Here is a 22145-nt window from a genome sequence, read left to right on the forward strand (position 1 = left end):
AGCGCTTGTATTTGATCCTGGAGCCACTGGAGTTTACAGAACTTCTCCAGGGCAGACATGGTAATATTTTTCTGTCTTTATGTACAGAACTTAGTACAGTGGCTTACGCATAGTAGATAACTAAAACACACTTGGGGGGTTGGATTGGAACAAAGAGGTGGAGTCAAAAATTTCTTTTGGTTCCTTCCAATGTTAATCTACACGTTAATCTATACTTCAGTTTATGATGGAAGGTCAGTAATCATTCCTAGGTTGTTATTAAGTGAGTACTACATAGGGATGCACTAAGAAGCCTTTGAAGAGCTAAAGGCCTAGAGGCTGAGAAGTCTGTAAGTGAACAGTTCCAAAATCTTATCAGCCCCACTTATGTGAAGTAATTAAATTAGTTAATTTAATTAATTAAACCAGAAATTATAATTTCTGCTAATTAAATTAATTAGCTAATTAAACCAGAAATTATAATTTCTGCTAATTAAATTAATTAGCTAATTAAACCAGAAATTTATGCAATATAATAAAAACTCTCTAAGCCAATTTATTTGAATATTTTGTTATTTCAATGGATGGTTGTTGTTGCTGTTTCAGTAATGTCTGACTCTTTGTGATTCCATTTACAGTTTTCTTGGCAAATCAATGGAGTGATTTGCCATTTCTTTCTCTAGCTCATTTTTTAGATGAAGAACTGAAGCAAATAGGATTAAGTGACTTGCCCAGCTTCATACAGCTACTAAGTGCCTGGGGCCAGATTTGAACTCAGGAAGATGAGTCTTCCTAACTCCAGGCCTAGTTCTCTATTTACTTCTCTGCCTAACTAACTAACTAAAGGTGGGCAGCTATCCTGCAGCAATAGACTGCCCTAATATGCAATATAAGCAGAGCCTGGAGGATGAACTCCTGATATTTTCAGGAGCTAAAGCTAATATCTAGGGAAAAGTTCAGAATGAATTCTACAAACTCACTTCTTATGGGAAGTGTTGAATGCATAGAAATTAATAAGAAAATCTTCTCACAGGTTGGGAAGAGTAGTATAAAATCACCTATCTCCTGAAGTATTATCATGGAATTTTCCATTCCTTTGGGGAAATGCATATCGCTCTATGTCCCACTCCCCTCCATCCCCTCCTTGGATTTTCTAGATGTGTGATTCATGCTAAAAGCATCAGGAGGGACTCAGACCAGAGAAGACAAGCCTTAGCAGGCACAAGTGTCTTGGCACAGCCAAGTAGGAACACCTGGGGAAACAAAACATGAGTGAGATCCAAAACTTGAAAAGGTTGAAGAATAGTGCGAGAAAAACCGATAATAATAATAATAATAATAATAATAATAATAACTCATATTGGCAGAGTACTCACAAGAGCTTTACAAAAGGTTCTGAACATGTCATTTCACCAGAGCCTTCTAAAAGAGATATTACTGTCCCCATTTTATAGATAAGGAAACAGACTCTGGAATTCATGCATGGCTAAATAGCTAAAAAGTTTTAGGGACAGGATTTGAACTTAGTTTTCCACATAGCATAGACAGCACTCTATCTAATATACCATGCTGCCTCCTAATGATTTATTTGTAGCCCTTGCTGAATATATCTAATGGATGAAAGTATTCATTTTTCAACAGGCCTAAAAGGTTTGTATTTCTGCTTAATCTGAAGGTAAAATAAGCACAGACTACTTTCAAAGGGTCTTAACTATATACCTGGATCTCCAGAACAACTTGAATTCACAACAGAACTAAAGAGTTCATTTTCTTTGTTCAGTCGTTTCAGTCATGTTTGACTCTTTTTTTCCTTCTGATTTTTCAACTCATTCTTAAGGGGGAAAAAAAAACACCTTTCAGGATCCTTTCACCTCCACTAATGCCACAGAGCCCACCCTCGTTCCAGGTGAGATTGTGCCAATACAATCCAAAAGAAAACTGGAGAGAAAGGCTTTCTTAAACACAATAGTCTGTGAAAATGCAGCAGCTTCCAGGCCCTGTCCTGACACCTTTCCCCAGTGTGAAGTCCCACCTCACAAGGGAGCATGAGAGAATGTAATGGAAAGGGAAGAAGGCCAAAGGAGAGCCCCTTGGTCCAAGCTCACAAGGCAGGAAAATGTCCTGAAGTTTCTGAACTGTCTTTAGCATCATCAAATTGCCCCATCTCACAGACCATTTTGGAATAGTGGGGAGTCAAGGGGCATGAGTGGTTTTCTTGGCAAAGAAAAAGACCTTGGTGAGACTGTTCTTAAAACTTTCCTTTGGAATTCCATGTGGTAAGTGTAAAGACAAAATTTTCCTGAACTTCTTTTAAGGAATTTCCATTTCAAAAGAGACTTTGTTACAGAAGTTTTTGCTTCATTCGCCTCTGGGGCCTTTCTTCCCTCTGACTTTCCAGCCTTGGGCTCCAGGCTGAACCTCTCTCCACTGAAGGTTAATTAGATCTGTGTAGTATACAGAATTGGGGGGATATAGTTTTTTCTAGCTTTGGCTGAGTTCCAAAATCAGTTGGGCTTTTAGAATCTTGAGGAGAGGGTCAGTTGACTGGATCTTCCGTGGAGGGAGGAAGTCAATGAGCGAGCTCTTAGATTATCTAGCTTCAATATTGAAATTTAGCCTAGCATTAATATATTTACTTAAGAAATTATTATTTTAGATAGATCCTTTATATCTTCCTTTCCCAATACCACCCTGCCTTCCCTCCCTTACCTTAGTGGCTGTGGAGTTTATAAGGAGAGAAATTAGAGAGGAGTTAAATCTGTGAAGAGTTATCTAATTGACAGCATTATTTATAATTTAATCAAATCACCTTTATTACCTTTAGATAGCATTTTGTAAAACTGAGTAAGGCAGGTCCTTGCTCAGATTCCATCTTTACTTCCCTTCCCCTACCTGAGGTTCCTGAGATAACTAATAGGGCTTTCCTTTGATCCACCTTCCTAACAACATCCTTCAAACAAATAAATCCTTTCGTGTTTCAATAGTCCTATTTAGTGTAATTTGTCTGTTAGTTATCAAGAGGGAAGAAGAGGGAAAGAGACAACATACTCTGGGCTTAGAGGGTAGCTGAGGCATCCATCTTGAAGAAGGTGTTACTTCAAAATAGGTCCCTTCCTGTGAAATTAACTAAAGCCTGTTTGTTAATTTCAGTTTAGTCTATTTCCCTCAGCTTGTGTTTGAGTCTAAGTCCCAGTCTGAAAGCCTGCTGTGTTAGTCTGTTTAGTTTAACTTCTTTCTCCCAAGAAGATCTCTGTTTCCCTTCTGTGTTATACTCCTGACTTCAGTCCTATTATACCCTGAATCTCCTTTAATCCCAGCCTACCTGTAGCCTAATTTATCCACTTACCAAGTCTCCAATCATCCTCCTTTCAATTCCCTTATCCCAAACACCTTTCCTCTTATTACCTTCATAACATCTGCCTGAGTTAAACTAGGGGATGGGAGCAAATATCCTAGTGTGTTAGGTTACATATCCTATCTTATCCTCTCTCTCATTTCCTTATTTCCTCTTCCTCTCCTCATTTGTGAATAAACTTCCATAAAAGCCATTTTGACTTGAGGTTATTCTTTAATTGGGGATTGATAATTATTCAATTCCCTGGCGACCAAACCTTTTAATATTCACCCAATCAAAACCCCTTTTTACCCCTTACAAGTATACTAGCAGTACATCTGCATTGCCTTCTCTATGGTGCTAATAGTATAATTGGGATTCAAATTCAGGTCTTCTAATTCCAAGTCTAGTACTCTTTTCACTACACCACAGGAAATTTTTGGTCCTTTCAATGTATGTCCATAGTCTAACTTAGTAATTCTATTCAAGGTTCTAGGTAACACAGTGGTTGGAATAGTACTGATCTTTTATTATCTGTGTGACCATAGGCTAGTCACTTAACCATTCTCAGCTTCAATTTCCTCATCTGTAAAATGGGGATAAGAATGCCTTCCTTGCAAGGATATTGTGAGAATAAAATAAGATACTTGTAAAGTACTTTGTAAACCTTCAAGCATCATATAAATGTCAAGATTTATTATTATTGTTATGTGCACTTGGACTTTCTCCTTATAAGTGACAGCATTTCATCTGGTCAGTCACCTAGGTTTGTTCCTTGGAGGACATGGCGTATGTACTAAATAAGTTGATCTGATGCCAAGGTGAGCCTTAGCTGCTTGTAGGTTCCTTGAAGGATACAGGATCTTTATTGGATAGTTTGATTTGTTGAACTCTCTAGGTTTGCTCTTCAGTGGGCAGCTATAGATTCCATCACCTCCAGCCTTAGTTTGACTGGTAACTCAAGCTGGAGTGCTAATGACCTCTTTCAGGAAGGACAGAAACTTTGAGATTAGCATTGGCAGAATGTTCATCATTTTTTACCTATGTAAAATCATCCTCCGAAGGACCAGAAATTTTCCAATTCTTTGCCATTTCTCTCCCTCTCTCCCTCTCTCTCTCTCTCTCTCTCTCTCTCTCTCTCTCTCNTTATCATTTCGTTTGATCCTCACAGCAACTCTGGGAGGTAGGTGCTCATTTTACAAATGAGGAAACAGAGGGCAAGTGACTTGTCTAGGCTAACCCATAGCTGGTGTCTGAGTTCAGTTGAAGCAGGGCTTCCGGACTCCAGGTCCAGTACTCCTGCTACCGGACTACCAGCTGCCTTTTTATTTAGAGGGAATTGTATTTTAGGATTAGGGATATGATGTTGTATTCTACTCTTGCCAGGCCAACTCAAGTTCAGTCCTAGGGATCATACTGTCGAATGGAAGTTAATTGGCTGGAGAGAAAGTCCTGTTTTCCCTCCTCCAGACTTTCTCTCAAACCACTGAGGAAATGTAACTTTAAAAATTAATATCCAAATATTTCAAGTATCATATTTTTATAAGAATTTATTAATAATAACTTGAAGAAAAAGGAAAATGATAGCCTTAGGAAAGAAAGAGTTACCCGGACCTCAAAAAGCGAGCCCAAAAGGCTCAGCAAGGGGCAGCTGAGTAGCTCAGTAGATTGAGAGCCAGGCCTAGAGACAGGAGGTCCTAGGTTCAAATCTGGCCTCAGACACTTCCCAGCTGTGTGGCCCTGGGCAAGTCACTTGACCTCCATTGCCTACCCAAAAAAAAAAGTGTTTTGCTTCTGACACCACCTCCCCAAATGTTCCCTTCCTTCCATCAGACTTCCTTTATCCCCTTCCCCTCCTACTTCCATGTAGAGTAAGATAGATTTCTATATGCAAATGAGCAAGTATGTTATTCTCTTTTTTGAACCAAATACCAATTCTGAAGAGAGTAAGGTTCAAGTATTGTCCACCCCATCTCTTCCCCTTCACTGTAAAACTTTCATACCTTTTATATAAGATCATTTGCCCTATTATACATGTTTTCCCTCTTCTACCAGTACATCCCTTTCTTATCCCTTAATTTTAATTTTTTAGATGTCATCCCATTATAGTCAACTCTGTTGCCTCTGTCCCTCTGTCAATGTATACACCTTTAAAAGTTATTAACTCTTCTTCATGATTTTCTTGGACTATTTTAATTTCTATTCCCAATTTCTCCTCTTCCTCTTTTATTTGATTTTTTAAAAATCCTTTTTGAGCTCTTTTGGGAATTCTTTTTGGGCCTGAGACCAGTTTACGCTTTTCTTTGAGGCTTTGGATGTAGCTAGTTTGACTTTGTTGTCTTCTTCTAAGTTTATTTTTGTCTTCCTGTCACTATAGTAATTTTCTTTGGTCAGGTTCTTTTTATGCTGTTTGCTAATGTTTTCCAACCTATTTCTTGGCTTTGAACTTTATGTTAAAGTTCGGCTCTACTGCCAAACTGGAGGAGGCGCTGACCCAAGCTTCAGATTTCTTCTGCTATTTTCATAGGTAGTTCTGAAAGTTTTCAGTTCTTCCAGGGTGGTATGATTTCAGTAGAGATGTGACCACTGCTATTCTGGACAGTGCTGTGGTCTGAGATCGACCACAAGCACTCTTTTCTGCCCTGAATCTGTGACTAGGGTCCTTGCTCCTGCTAGTGGTCCTCCTCATTTTGGGACTATGACCCTGAATTGTGTATGGGCAATGTAATAGAAAACTACACTAGTGCCAGCAAAAAGTCTCCTGTTCAATTGTTCAACTTTCTTATCATCTATGGGCTGAGAGCTCTAGAAATTGTCCTTACTACCTCCGATTCAGTTGTCCTCAAAAAGTCCTGTTGTGGATTTGCTGGAGTTCTACTTGAATTGACTTGAGCTCCATTCTCATTTCAGTGAGACAGAATTTTCCTGCCCACCTTCTAAGTTGCCTTTGACAAGAAAATCGTTCCACTCCATCCTTTTGTTGATTCAGAATTTGCTTTGAGTTATTTTTAAATTGTTTGGAGGGGGCAGCTGGGTAGCTCAGTGGATTGAGAGCCAGGCCTAGAGGTCCTGGGTTCAAATCTGGCCTCAGACACTTCTTAGCTGTGTGACCCTAGACAAGTCACTGACCCCCCCATTGCCTAGCCCTTACCACTCTTCTGTCTTAGAACCAATACATAGTTAATATTGATTCTAAGGCAGAAGGTAAGTGTTTTTAAAAAATAAAAATATAAATATAAAGTTGTTTCGAGGGTAATTTTAGAGATCTCAGTCCCTATCTTTATTTGCCATCTTGGTTCCATTCCCCTGAGCACTTCTTATTTTTGTAATCAATAAAAAAAGATAAGCTCAGTATATTCTTTGCACAATTCAATCAGTTATGTGACTCTAAAAATTTAGTTTTCAGTAAAATGTTATTTTTGAAGTATGATCCTTCCTTTCTAACTAACATCTTGCCAAAGAAGTTCTTGGTATGTATGTAAAATATTCTCATAAACCTTTTGTAGGTACACGAAAGTAGGCAGGTGGGTCAGTAGTTGATTTTTTTGATCATCTTTTTGGGAGTAATAATATATAGGATTTCACACAAAAATTTGATATATTTCCTTCTTTCCTCTTATCTCAATTTATCTGTTCTTTGTTGATATTTTATTAACCTTTTTTCTTGCATGGGGAAAAGACTAGTAAGGGAGCAGAACCTTAGAAAGATAGGAGCCCTGGCCTCAGACACTTCTGAGCTTTGTGACCCCAGCTGGGCAAGTCACTTGACCCCCATTGCCTACCCTTACCACTCTTCTGCCTTGGACATTGGTTCTAAGAAAGAAGGTAAAGGTTAAAAAAACAAACACTAAAGTTGATCCCAATTTGTGTGAGATTGAACTCTTTCTGATTCTGATTCACTGGTTACATTGGTTACATCAGGTTCAATAATATAATTTTTAGCTCTGGCTAAGAGATTTTAAAAAATAATTTGTTAAGCACTATGAATATGCTTTTGCATTTGTTTCTCACCAAAGGTCAAGATATTTTGGTCCAGTGGAATCAGCACCCAAGAATGATCTAAATCCTGCCTGGCCTTTTGTCACAGCAAAGACAGCTACATACGTACACATTGCACAACAGCAAAACTATTATTAATAAATAGATTAATACTAAGCATCTGCCATATGTGGAAGGAAGCTATTTAACTATCCTTTTTCTCTAGTAGTTTCTGCTGTGTGCCCTTATATATAGTCTAGTTGCATAAATCACTGACTGAGTTAAGCCTTTTCTTGGGATGAGCCTGGGTAGGGACAACAGAGTCTTCAATGGAAATAAGCCAAGCCACACTTCCCATTAGGGCAGTTTGGTACCTTAGAAATGAGTAGCTGGACGAATGACATTTTCAGACCAATGATGCTTTGAGATCAATATTCGTTGCTTCTGCGTGGATTTGTAAACACAAGACTAATAGTTGCATAGCCACTAACTAGGTGTTTTGTCATAACTGATGGATAATATCTGCTTTTTTAATTGTTTACTTTAGTTTTTTAAAGAAATTATGTAATTCTTGAAACTGATCCACGGTTGTGGCAACCTGGGGGTCTGGAGTTCTTAACTTACTTTCTTCATGCATAGCTCAGGCCAGGACTGTTTGTGTTGCTTGCTGCTACTAGAGACCATGTGTTTGTGCCAATAAGAACATCCCTCAGTTCACTTGCTCTTGGCGTCAGAGCCTACAAGGTAAATATGACCAGCCCCAGTAATCCTGGCCTTTAACTCAGCACAGGCTGAATGTGCTAACTGCAAATACTAGGAGGGGTTTATTTATGTAGTATTATTCACTAGGTTTAAAGAACACACAGCTTTCTTGTTATATAAAGAAACACCAGAGAGGGAATAAATATAGACCAACTGGAAGTTTCTCATTTGTTTCCACTCTGAGGGAACTCATATCTTTCTAAGGGCCCGGCTCCCTATGAGCCTTTATTCCCATGAAAGCAGGCGGACTCACAAAACATCAAAGAATTGATTTATTAAAACAGGAGTAACAAAAAGAGAGGGAAAGATAGCAAAAGTTTTAGGGGGAAAAGCCATGAATTTTATTTATTTTTAAAATCTGATACATATTTCTACCCTGAAAAGGTTAACACTTACAGATTTCTTTTTTTAATGTATTTAAATTTTTAAAAAATATTTTTCCATGTTTGCATGATTCATTTTCTTTCCCTCCCCTCTGTCCTCCCCACTCCCCAAGCCAACAAGCAATTTTACTGGGTTGTACAAATGTTGTCACGATACCTATTTCCATATTATTCATTTTTGCTGTAGAGCAATTTTTTTAAGGCCTAAACCCTAAATCACATACCCATATATACATGTGATAAGTGATGCCATATGTTCTTCTCTTGCATTTCTACTCCCATAGTTCTTTCTCTCAATGTGGTGAGCATTCTTTCTCATAAGTACTTCAGGAGTATCCTGGCTTGTTGCATTGCTACTAGAAGCAAAATCCATTGCATTGGATTATTCCACAATGTTTTACTTTCTGTGTACAATGTTGTCCTGGTTCTTCTCATTTCACTCTGCATCAGTTCATTAAGGTTCTCTCAGTTCACATGGAACTCCTTTTAGCACAATAATATTCCATCACCATCAGATATCACAATTTGTTCAGCCATTCCCCAATTGAAGGGCATCCCCTCATTTTCCAATTTTTTGCCACCACAAAGAGCGCAGCTATGAATATTTTTCCTTATTATCTCTTTGGGGTACAAACCCAGCAGTGGTATGGCTGGGCCAAAAGGCAGACAGTCTTTTAAAGCTCTTTGGGCATAATTCCAAATTGCCTTCCAGAATGGTTGGATCAATTCACAAGTCCACCAATAATGCATTAGTGTCCTGATTTTGCTACATCCCCTCCAACATTACTTTCCTTTACTGTCATATTGCCCAATCTACTAGGTGTTTCTTTGATTTGCATTTCTCTAATTATGAGAGATTTAGAACACTTTTTCATGTGCTTATTGATAGTTTTGATTTCTTTATTCTCCTGCAGATTTCAAAGCACTAAAAGGAAACTCGGACATGGCTGGGCTTGGTTTGCTTGTTACCTTAACTCTTGGAATCCTCTTTCTTCCATGTATTTCTCTAATATCATGGAAAGGAATCTAGGTTTAAAAGACAAAAGCCTGGGGTTCGAATCCTAATTCTGCCCTTTACTTGCTGTGTGACATTTAGAAATTCAGTTAACCTTTCTGAGGCTCAGTTTCCTCATCCATAAAATGAGGATAATACTTTATACTACCTTCCTCACTGGTTTGTTGCAAAGGGACAACAGGGTAGTCAAATCTGGGGGGCAGCTGGGTGGCACAGTGGATGGAATGCCAGGCCTGGACACAGGAGGTCCTGGGTTCAAATGCGACCTCAGATACTAGCTATATGGCCCTGGGCAAGTTGTTTAACCCTGTTTACCTCGGTTTCCTCATCTGTAAAAAATGAGCTGAGCTGGAGAAGCAAATGGCAGACCACTCCAGTATCTTTGCCAAGAAAACCCCAAATGGGGTCATGAAGAGTCAGACATGACCAAAAAATGACCAAACAACAACAAAAGTCAAATCTGACTCCTGCCAGTCTTTAGCTATTGCACTGGAAATCTTTGAAATTGGAAATGCAAATTCTAATTGGTTTATTATTAATAGAAGACCTTGCCCAAGGCAAGAATCATAGTATCAAGGCTGAAGAAAAGGAACTTAGAGGTCCATTGGTCTGATCTATTTGTTTTTCAAATGAGGAATAGAGGAGAGGGTTCTGAGACACTAAGTAACTTAAGTCATTCAGGTAGTAAATAGGAGCAGGATTCAAAACCCAAGTTCTCTGACTCTAGTTCTAACACCCCATCCATTTACCACACTACCCCCCCCTTTTTTTTTTCTTTAAACTTTTATCTTCTATGCTAGTACTAGTTCTAAGACAGAAGAGTGGAAAGGGCTAAGAAATGAGGGTTAAGTGACTTGTTCAGAGTTACCTAGATAGGAAGTAAATGAGGTAAATTTGAACGGAGGGCCTCCTCTGTCCAGGTCTGGCATACTATCTACTGTGTCACCTAGTCTCCCTCACACTTTTTTTTTTTAATCTCTTACCTTCTGTCTACATCTCAAGAAATGGATATAAATACTCTTGAGTAGAACAAAGGCTCTTAACCTAGGGTTGAAGGATTTATAGATTTCAGCAGATCTGCGAAATTGGCTGTGAAAAGAATTACATTTTCATTTTCACTAACCTCTAAATGAAATTTAGTATTGTCTTTATTTTAAAAAATGATCATGAACTCTATTGCAAATATTAATAATATGGAAAAAGGTCTTAATCAATGATACATGTAAAACCCAGTGGAACTGCTCATTGGCTACAGGAGTGGGGAGGAAGGAAGGGAGGGGAAAAAACATGAATCATGTAACCATGGGAAAATATTATTAACTAATTATATTTTAAAAATAAAAATAAAACATGATCATGAGGTCTCTTCTCCCCCAAAGCTGTGACCCTAGTAATGCTTTCATGTTTAAATTCACCTGAGGATTTCAAAGCACTAAGGAAGTAGGGCAAATTATGAAATTCAGATTTTTACAAATAGAATACATTTGGCTCATACCAATACAGAAAAAGTGAGTTCTCACCCTCCTCTACCCCAATAATTTCTTACGGAGTAGTAGCAAGTCAAAATAATGCTGTAACAGAGCCATCATCTGATGAACATTTGAAATGAGTAATCATTTATAAATGGCCCACAAATGCAAAACTCCCACAACCATGTCCCAAGAAAAATGCTTCTGACGTAGAAACCAGGGGCAATAGATAATCTTTAACTCCTTTATAGATTGCTTTGAAACATAATGTCTCTTGGGCAACATATTTTTTGCTTTCTAATTATAATGCTGAATGTGGCTGGCATTTTCAGAGTACACACCAACTGCCCAAGAGGGAAGCCAGGTCAGGAGCATGGCTGGAAGGGACCCAGTCTGGAAGTGAAACTTACTGAAGCTTTGGAAAGAGCAGGTGATTTATTTATGTGATGTTGGGGAAAGAACATTGGACAGTAGGAGCCTGGGGCACAGGAGGAACTATATAAATACTTATTCCCATCCTGCTTCTGTCCCTCTAAAAAAACAAATAATCCAGAATCAAATCCTCTCTTTTCTCAAATTCTCAACAATTCTGCCTCTCACCCAGTTAAGACGATGTTGTGGTGATGAGAATAAGTAACTACTGTTAGGGTAACTAGGTGGCTCCATGGCTATAGTGCCAAGCCTGGAGTCAAGAGGACCTAGGTTCAAATTTGACCTCAGACACTTTATAGCTGTGTGACCCTGGGCAAGTCACTTAACCCTGGTTGCCTTCTCTCTACTACTCTTCTGCCTTGGAACCTATATTTAGTATTGATTCTTGGACAGAAGGAAAGGATTTTTAAAAACCCAAACTAATGTTCATATAGCACTTACTTTGTGCCAGGCACACTGTACGTATTTTGCTAATATTATCTCATTTAATCATCACAGCAACCCTTATCGTTCATATCAGTGCATTTATGGTTTTATTTGGGGGGGTTGGGTTTTGTATGAGTTATAACAATAACCAATATGGAAATGTGGTTTGCATGATAATACATGTGTGGCCCAGATCAAATTGCTTACTGTTTCTGAGTGGGGGGAGACAAAGGAAGAAAGGAGACAGTTCAGAGCTTATAATTTTGGGAAATGTATGGTGAAAATTATTACATGTAATTGAGAAAATAAAATATTTCTGAATTTTAAAAAAAAGAAAAAGAAAAAGCTTAGAAAAAACTAGGATTAGAGACATCATAAAAGGCTTCAAATGCCAAAAGAGGAGTTTGTATTTTGTCCTAGAGACAAGAGGGAGACCTCAGAACTTTTAAGAGCAAAGCAGTGACAGGGCTGGACTTTGGTTATAGGAATCTTATGTTAGTAACCAGGAGGAGCTGCTAGTCTGGGTGATAAGAGCCTTGAGAGCAGAGGTTGCATGTAGGAGATGCTGTCTCCATTTTCTATTAATGGTTAAACTTAGTTTTGACTCCCTGGACCACCATGCTTGGAGAAGATGCCCCAGGATAAGCTGATCACCTAAAATCCTATGACCAAGCATACCAGTTGAGTTTTTGATACTCAACACTTTTTGAAGTCTAACACTAAATTCCTCCCAATGCTTTACTTTATAGAAAGCGAAGAACTTTCCAAATAAGTTCTTATTGCTCAATTAATACTCTCCATTTCCTATCAGTGGGTTCTGCGCAGAACTGGGGTAAATGCTCATGCTGAAAATGTAATCATCAGCAATCCCACCCTTGGGGGAGAAAAAAGCCAAGTTAGAGATGACTCTGGAGAGTAAACCTATATGAATGGTGGTAATCTCCATTGGCACAGGGAAGAGAGGGTAGTCCTAGAGTGAAAAATAATGAATTTTGTTCTGGGTATGCAGAATTTAAGTTGTCTCAAGCTAATGGCACAGTAAGAGCAAGCTTAGGGCCTCAAATCAAGAAGATTTGAGTTCAAATCCAGCCTAAGACACTTATTAGTTATGTGATCCCAGGCAAGACATTTAACCTATGTTTGTCTCAGTTTCCTCATCTGTAAAAGGAGGATAATATTTTGCAGGGTTGTTGTGGGGATCAGATGAGATACTTTGCAAATAGGCTTAGCACAGTGCCTTGCACATAGTAGCATTATAAAAATGCTCATTTTCTTCCCTCTTCTCTTTCCCTATAGGATGTCCAGTAATGTGAAATGAAATTTGAAAGGTAGAAGGGAGCCAGAACGAAGGGTGTCAATGCATCAATGAGAATTTAGTCATTTTAAAGTAGAATACAAATGTAATCATGCCGTGAATATCTTAAGATGGCTATTAAGCCACATTGCAATTTTCTTTTGTAGATGAAACAATTGACATTTCCTCATATAGACCATTTTGAATTCCATGGGCTATTGCCATTTTAATTTCCCTGAATATACTATTTGATAAATTTCTTTAAATGTGAAGATTCCAAATGTATACAACTCCAAAAAGGTCCTGAACAAAGCCACAGGAAGGGGATGAGGTGTTAGAAGAGCTATTTACTAGCTATGTGAGCTTGGACAAGTCACTTAACCAGAGAATTTAGAATTTTTGCCCATCATATCCTAAAATCCTAAAATCATGTTGTGATAATTGCCCTCCCCAGAGATAAGATTGGTAAATATAAATAATTAGTTTAATTAATTATATATAAATATTTAATCAATTACATAGAAAAATATATTAATAATAACAGCAAAATAAAATAAAAACATGTTTTGATTTGTTCCACACTGCCAAGCAGCTAGGTGGTGAAGTTTGGATAGAGTACTGAGCCAAGAGTCAGGAAGATCTTAGTTCAATTCTGGCCTTAGACATTAATAATTGTATAATAACTGGGCAAGTTTGCCTCAGTTTCCTCATCTGTAAAATGAGTTAGAGAAAGAAATGGCAAACTACTCCAGTATCTCTGCCAAGAAAACCCCAAATGAGATCACAAAGGGTCAGATCTGATTTTAAAAAAAGAACAACAAAAACATTGTCAGTCAATATTCAGCTGGTGACCTACTCTGAGTCATCTTTTTCTGATGTACTGGTATACCTAATTAGCATCTGTCATCTGAGATTTTTAGAGGGTTTCTCACATTGGATATGGTCACTTTGAGACCTGACCCTTTCTTTTAGAATGCTAAGCAACCACACCCAGGCAAGTATCATCTACCCACTTCAATAAACCTGTTGTTCTCAATTCCATCATACTGTCCACTGAAGAAAGCTAAATAACTTTTCTTTCTTTAAATCTCTTTTCTCACAGAGGCCAAAGGTCCAGTGAGTTCAGGTTAGTGAGCTCATTTTTATAGATTATTTCTTTGCTCTAGAGGCAGTTGATTAGCAGAGTTTTGGGGCTGATGAGTTCTAAAGAAACCATCAAAATTTCACATCTAATTCTTGAGAAAAGCTTGTTCTTGGCAGCTATTCACCTCTTGGAAGAAAACCAAGGTTTAATTTATTCTAAATACAGGAGAAAGGGCAGCATTCTTAAGCACAAGTTTGGCCCAAATATCTGAAGCTTATTTAAATTCTGGAATTCACCATGTTTATGCTGTTACACCTCCTCTGCAGGCACTTCTTCCATAGTTTATGAAAAGCAGGGAAACAGTGGAAAGGCAGGGTACAAAAATGGTGCAGCTATAAATCAAGGTACTGAAAACTTTCAAACCCATGTTCATTTTAGGGCAAATTTTCTCAGACAAGGAAGGCAAGGTATGAGAAATCTGGCAGGGAGTTTGGAATGTGTGCCTGTGTGAAGGCTATTAAACAATACCCATTGTTAAATGACCTGCCCCAGGATCACAAAAATAGTATGAATTCACATCAGGATTCCTGATTATGAATCTGGCTCTCTGTTCATTGTACCATACTGCCTCTCACTTTCCCCAAGGTTTTTTGTTGTTTAGTCATTTCAGTAGTACCCCTTTTGGGGTTTTCTTGGCAAAGATAATAAAGTTGTTTGCCGTTTCTTTCTCTGGCTCATTTTACAAATGAGGAAACTGAGGCAAACAAGGTTAAGTAATTTGCCCAGAGTCACACACCAAGTAAGTGCCTGAGGCCAGATTTGAACTCAGGAAGCCTAATCCTCCTGGCTCCAGGACAAGCACCTATCTACTGCCCTAAGGCATTTTTTAGAAGAACAGAGTAGCTAAATAGCTATTCCCACAAAGCTCTACTTTTGCTAACAATGATTACTATTATTACTACTACTACTACTACTACTACTACTATTTTTACCTTTCTGTCTTAGTATTCATTCTAAGGCAATAGAGCAGTAAGAGCTAAACAACTGGGATTAAGTGACTTGTCCAGGGTCACACAGCTAGAAAGTGTCTGAGGCCAGATTTGATCCCAGGTTCTCCTGACTCTAGGCCTGACTTCCCATCCACTGTGCTACCTAGCTGCCGCTTATATAGCATTTTGTTTATATTATCTGAGCTTCACAACACCCCTGCGAGATAAATAGTCCAAGCAGACGAGGGACAGGAGTCATTTTAGCAGTTCCCAAATCATTGAACACATTTGAAAAAACAGGAAGGGGCTTGATTTTTGACCAACCCTCCCCCAGCCCCCAGTCCATAAATCTCAGAATGTAATCACAAAGTCTAAAGTAACAGAAAAGATGCGATCTCCTCCTCTGATCATTCCTTCATGAAGTGCGAACTCCTTTCTCTGGTTTAAAGGAAGGGTAGTAAAGGATACAACCACATTAGCTAATCAAAAATGCAGAGCCCATTTGCTGAGTTTTAAATAGGTACTTCCTGCCCTAGCCTAGTCTGATTCTGAGGGAATACAGGCTCCTCCACAAATTGCTTCTGAGTCCATATAGATCATTCTTGCTTTACCAAAATTTGAATTACACAAATTGGACTTTACATAAAGCATTCTGAAAGAAATCTGCATTCCAGCAAGACACTTTAACTATACTGTAACTTTTACTGTAGGATACTGTGCTAGCTCTTTCTCTCTCTGCCTCCTGCCCCAGGGGCTCTGTGTCTTCTTCCCAGCCTCCAAAACAAACAAAACAAACAACAATAACAACAACAACAACTGGAAGGAAAACAGAAACAGGGACAGGGAAGAAGTAGACAAAGGAGAGATAGAGATAGAAAGACAGACGAGAAAGAAGAGAAACAGAAATAGAAAGACAGAAGCACAAAGAAACTGAAAGACTAATGTTTAAGTGTTAAAGGCTGGGTTGTTCAGAGGTTCTCCTTTGTATAGTCCACTCTTTTATAGCAAACACTTGCTTAGACTGTAATAAAAATCAACTTTATCTGTAGATAAGAACCATTATAAAAATACAAAAAGCAAATAAACAAGATTTAAGGGTGAATAATGTCAGTTCCTCAGGCAGCAATGAGAGGAGGGAGAGGGAAGTGAAGAGATAGCTAAGAGGTGTAAGTGTGTTGCTCAGACTCAGGAAGACCTGAGTTCAAAACCAACCTCAGACCCTTACTAGCTCTCTGACCCTGGGCAAATCATTTAATTTATATCTGCCTCATTTTCCTCATCTATAAAATGCAGATGTAATAGCTCCTATACCTCATAGGGTTGTTGTGAGATCGAACAAGATAATTATAAAGCACTTTGTAACCTTAAAGCAAGAGATAAATGGCAGGTCTTCACCCCATCCCAAAATGACAGCAGATTCTGTCCAGTACAACTCCTCATAATTATATTCAGTCTGGGTCCGAAGCATCTTGCCTCACAGTCACAACCAGCTGGCTACTAGCACTGGCATACTCAGAGTTCTATCCTCTCTAAGGCTTAAAAGCTCTTGCATTTCCTCCATCCTGTCTGGCTTCTGCCTTCACTACCTTGGAGATCAAATGCAAAATCATCTGATTTTAAAAATCCTTTTAAAGACCTTCATAACTTGAGCCCTTCCTGCCTTTCCAGTCTTCTTACACATTTCCAGTCTTTTTTTTTCTTCCAATCCTTACCTTCCATCTTAGAATCAATATTGTGTATTGGTTCCAAGGCAGAAGAGCGGTAAGAACTAGGCAATGGGGGTTAAGTGACTTGCCCAGGGTCACACAGCTGGAAAGTGTCTGAGGTCAGATTTGAACCCAGGACCTCCCGTCTCTAGGCCTGGCTCTCAATCCATTGAGCTACCCAACTGCCACCAAAAGAAGCTATTTTTAAGAAAGCTCAGTGCTTATGCTGGTGATGGAATACTATTGTGCTCAAAGGAATAATAAACTGGAAGAATTCCATGTGAACTGGAAAGACCTCCAGGAATTGATGCAGAGCGAAATGAGCAGAGCCAGAAGAACATTGTACACAGAGACCAATACACTGTGGTAAAATAGAATGCAATGGACTTCTGTACTAGCAGCAATGCAATGACCCAGGACAGTTCTGAGGAACTTATGGTAAAGAACTGTGGGAGTGGAAACATGGAAGAAAAACAACTGCTTGAACACAAGGGTTGAGGCGGATATGACTGGGGTTGTAGACTCGAAACTACCACACCAATGCAACTATCAACAATTTGGAAATAGGTCTTGATCAATGACACATGTTAAAACCAGTGGAAATGCATATCGGCCATGGGGGTGGGGGGGAGTCAGGGGGTGAAGGGGAAAGTAAGAGCATGAATCTTGTAACCATGTTAACTTTTCTAAAATATAAAAATTATTAAATGAAAAAGAAAGCTTGGTGCTAATTAGATATTGGTTCAGTCAGATGTATTCTTTTTTATTCTTAAAATTTTATTTCTCATTATTTGTGTCTCCTGAACTCTACTACGTTTCTATAGTTCCCAGTAATTTCTTTTTTTATTACTTGTTTTTACTTTTTAAGAAATATTTATGTTATATAAAAGATAAGCTATCTCAATGACCTATAATAATTTTCAATATATGTTTTCTGAAATTTAAGATCTAAATCATCTCCATCCCTCCCTTCCCTATACCCACCCAGAGATGATAAGTTCTTCCAGTCAAAAATTTGCTTTCTTTCTCTGGCCCATTCTTCAAAGCTCTAACTCATGCACAGTAGTTCTTAGGCATTCAGTAAGGTTCTAAATAAAACAAATTTTGAAGTTGGAAGATTACAAAAATAAAGAGACAAAATAAGAATCACATGTTTAAAGGTAGCAAATTAAAATAGTTTACTTCTACTGGAACTGAATTATAGAAAGGAACAGAGGAGGTTACTTAATCAATACTCCCACAGGGGCTAGTGACTTCATTGCCAACTCCAGTGTCTCTTGGACCCTAGCATTATTTTCACTTATCAAGGAAGCATTTCTCTTTGAAGCGTCTGAGCCCTGTTCTTGTTCAGTAGGAAGGAGAGTGGAGATGTCAAACATGTTCCGAGGCTCTCCCAAGATGCCAACTCTGTGGGGAAAGAACAATTTTAGAAGTTGAAACAGAGGGCTGATGTTTTCAAAATAAAAAATAATTCCCATTGGGGGGCAGCTAGATAGCACAATGGATAGAGCACAAGGCCTGGAGTAGGGAGGACCTAGTTCATACCTAGTTTCAGACACTTCTGAACTGTGTGACCCTAAGCAAGTCACTTACTCCTGTTTGCCTCAGTTTCCTCATCTATAAATTTGAGCTGGAGAAGGAAATGGCAAACCATACCAATACCTTTGCCAAGAAAACTTCAAATGGGGTCAAAAAGAGTCAGTCAGACATGACTAAAAAAAAAGCCTGAACTGAATATGAAAGGATCTGTGACAGATTTTTATTTTCACTAGCACTGAGTTTTCCCTTCTCTAGCTTTTTTTTCCCTCACAATTACAGAATCCTGTTTATTAAGTATATTGTCTGTGGGTTGGGAAGAAAAACCTGAAGTCAAATGAAGACAAAAGGTGTGACTGAGTAGACTAAGGAAAATATTTGGTAAGAGGAGAGTCGTTGGTAGGTCTTCATTCTACTCTTTCTAGAGAAGGGAACTAGAGAACTAATCAAAAAACTTGTTTCCTCTACTAGTTTGTTTCCTAGATTCATTGAACTGATTTTTAAAGGTCACAGAGAAGCATGACCTATCATCCTTCTTTATCCTATTTTGTTGCTTCTTTATGGAACTAATTTGTACCCCCATGAAAGGATCACCAGGCATGACCTCATTTTGTTACAGTTAGGTTAACATCTAGTTATCCAATCCCTTTTCTTTGATTCCCTCCGTGAAAGGTCAACCCCTTTACATATGCACTAGGAATTGAATTCTTATTTTTCATCAAAACTTTTTGCCTTCAGCCTGATTTCTGTGTAGCTGAACCTAATTTCTTTCAGGCCAGTGAATCCAGGCTGACAAGTATGGTAATAGAGTTTTTGCCTGACCTTTTTGTTTTAACTAAATGTTTTTCAATTACATGTAGAAAGAATTTTTAACAACTGTTTTCTGAAATTCTGCAATTCAGATTCTCTCTCCTTCACCCTACACACTGAAGCAGTGAATAGTCTGTGAACAGGTTACACCCAAGGCTTTCATGCAATAAGTATTTCCATAATCCCCATGTTGTAACTGAAGACACATATCACATATATAATAACAAAATAAAGAACAGTGTACGCCACAACTTGTTCAGCCATTCCTCAATTGATGAACAATCCCTCAGTTTCCAATTCTTTGCCACTACAAAAAGAGCTGCTATAAATATTTTTGCATAAGTAGGTCCTTTTCCCTGTCTCTGATCTCTTTGGGATACAGACCCACGAGTGGTATTGCTGGGTCAAAGGGGAGGTATAACCTTTGAGCCTGGTTCCATATTGCTCTCCAGAATGGCTGTATCAGAGTTCACAATTCTATCAACAGTACATTAGTGTCCCAATATTCCCACATCCCTGCCAATATTTGTCATTTTTCTTTTTGATCATATTAAGCACTCTGACAGATACAAGGTTGCTTGATCTTCTACTCAGCTCCTCAGTTCTTGTCGGGAGCTATTAAGAGAAATTAGAATCTCAAGTAGATATTTTTATCTGGACCCCCTCAAAAGATCAATACCGACCGGCAGAGCCGTGTATTATCTTTCCTCCCTATCTAAATATGGGATAAGACAGGTGTGGGATATCTAAGATAAAAATCTGAGATTCCTCTTTTGATTCCTTTCATAATTCTCACCTTCCTTCAAAATACATTATAGTCTCAGCACTCCAGCAGGAGGGGGGCTAACTCTGTTCCCCTTTGCCCAAGAACACAGATGGCTGGTACGGCCAAGGCCGAACCCTTGGCAAGGCATCTTGCCCAGAATTAAAGTAAAATAATGAGGCTCAAAAAATTGTTTAATACCGTCAAGGCTGAGAAACTGACGGGGCTTTCTGACCTAATGGAGATGTCCCAGGCTCCACTTAAAGATAACACATGTAGTTGATAGTTTAGCATAGGTTTTTGTCTACGCCTTGGAGGCTTCTAAGGCTTTTGTTTTGACTATAGTAAAAATCTTGCTCTCTGTAACTGTAGGAAACTTTCTTGGCTTTGGGGGGAAAGGGATCTTTAATTTCCTTTATAATAAAGTGGCTACTTCAGTATTTCTTGAAGTACAATGAGCTAACAAGCCGTGCTTCCAATCTGTTTCATTCTTTGAGTCCGACGACCACCCAGGCCACTCAGATTAGTCTCTGGTTATAGAGTATTGATCTCTATAAGTTCTCACATAACTTTGTTTTTCAGCTTCCTGATATGATATGATATGATATATGATATGATATGATTATGACATAATGATTTTGTTTTGTTTTTCTTTTTTTAAACCCTTGCCTTTTGTCTTAGAATCGTTGCTAAATATTGGTTCCAAGACAAAAGAGTGGTAAGGGCTAGGCAACTGGAGTTATTTGCCCAGGATCACACAGCTAGTAAGGATCTAACACCAGATTTGAACAAAAGACCTTCTGTCTCCAGATCTGGCTCTTGGCTTTCAATCCATTGAGCTTCCTAGCTAACCCTTTGTTTTCTAGTTATCTGCACTGGTGACTTGTCCTCTTACTAAATAGAAAGTTTCATAATGCTGGGGGCTGTGTCTTATTTAAATTTTATAGTATTCCCAATTCTAAACTCTGCAAATCATTAGCTAATTTCTAAATGTTTCTTGAATTAGAATTAAATGGATTGCAAGGGATTATGCATTAAAGGGATGTGTAAAGGGAAAGAGTGGACCTAGTCACAACTAACATATTAAACTACCTCTTTTCTTTGGTCTATCCCATATCAATCACGACTGTCACTTACATTGGCATGGCAACCGACTCATAGGTGACCAATTCTTTTTGGTTGGTTGTCTGGATGGGGACCGCCATACGGCCTCTACTCTTCTCAAAGAGATGCTGAGCATGTTCTTTAGGGGAGGGCAGAAGAGTAGATAAGGCTGGAGAGCGCATATGAACAGTTGTTTTTATTGCTGGCCGCTTGGCCATCATCCTCCTTCAGGAAAAAAAAAATGAAACTGGTTTGGTTGTTCTATTTTGTGATTAACTTTCTTGTAAATAGGGAAAAACCAAAAAAAGGCCATACCTAAATTGCACGAAATTCATTCTTCTCTTTTCCTGACCAGATTCTTCTTCCTCCCGCCTCCTTCTTGCACTATTGAACATATTAGTACGGAAAAGCCTACCTATTTCTTCATCAATCTCTAATAGGTACTGTCGTCGGAATACTACCCAAGCTACGTATGTACAGAAGGTGAAGAAAGCCTATGATGAAAAAGGAGAGTCTCAACTCAGAGCTGTCATAAACAACATCAATTATTGTGCCAAAAAAAAAGTTATGTGTGGCAGAAAATCCATTAGACAGGGCAGTTAGGTAGCCCAGTAGATAAAGAGCTGAGCCAGGAGACAAGAGGCTCTGGGTTCAAATTTGACCTCAGATACTTTCTAGATGTGTAAACCTGGGCAAGTCAGTTAGTCCTAATTGCCTGGCCCTTACCACTCTTCTACCTTGGAACTGTTTCTTAGTATTGATTCTAAGATAGAAAGTATTTAAAAACAAAAAAGAAAGCCATTTAGATTATCAGATTACCCAGTACTCTCAATGAAAGTTAACACTTGTTTTGAAGTTATGTTTGCATACATGCAGTTCATAAAGCACTGAAAAAATATTTTAAATATGACTAAGTTTCATCTTTCTCATATTCCCCCATTAAAAATTTTCCTTGTATAGCAAGTCACAGCGAGACATGACTCTGCATTGGTAAAGGGAGAATTTACCCCATAAACACATGGATCCTTAAAGTTCTGAGAGAAATCTGGTCAAAGGAAAATTCTATCATTGAGTCTTTCTT

General features: G+C 38.5%; 1 protein-coding gene across 1 annotated transcript in view; it reads right to left on the minus strand.

Annotated features, from left to right (window-relative positions):
* Positions 1-18004: 18004 nt before the first annotated feature.
* PPP1R36 (protein phosphatase 1 regulatory subunit 36) overlaps positions 18005-22145 on the minus strand; it is a 32749-nt gene continuing 28608 nt past the window's right edge. Inside the window, exons 10-12 of the mRNA XM_044664850.1 lie at positions 21380-21558; positions 21098-21289; positions 18005-18258 (exon numbers count right to left, since the gene is read on the minus strand). Of these exons, the coding sequence (XP_044520785.1) occupies positions 18072-18258; positions 21098-21289; positions 21380-21558 (558 nt within the window). The 3' untranslated portion in view covers positions 18005-18071. The remainder of the gene's footprint in view (positions 18259-21097; positions 21290-21379; positions 21559-22145) is intronic.

The sequence above is a fragment of the Gracilinanus agilis genome, chromosome 2 (assembly GCF_016433145.1).
Source record: "Gracilinanus agilis isolate LMUSP501 chromosome 2, AgileGrace, whole genome shotgun sequence".
NCBI classification, from domain to species: Eukaryota; Metazoa; Chordata; class Mammalia; order Didelphimorphia; family Didelphidae; genus Gracilinanus; species Gracilinanus agilis.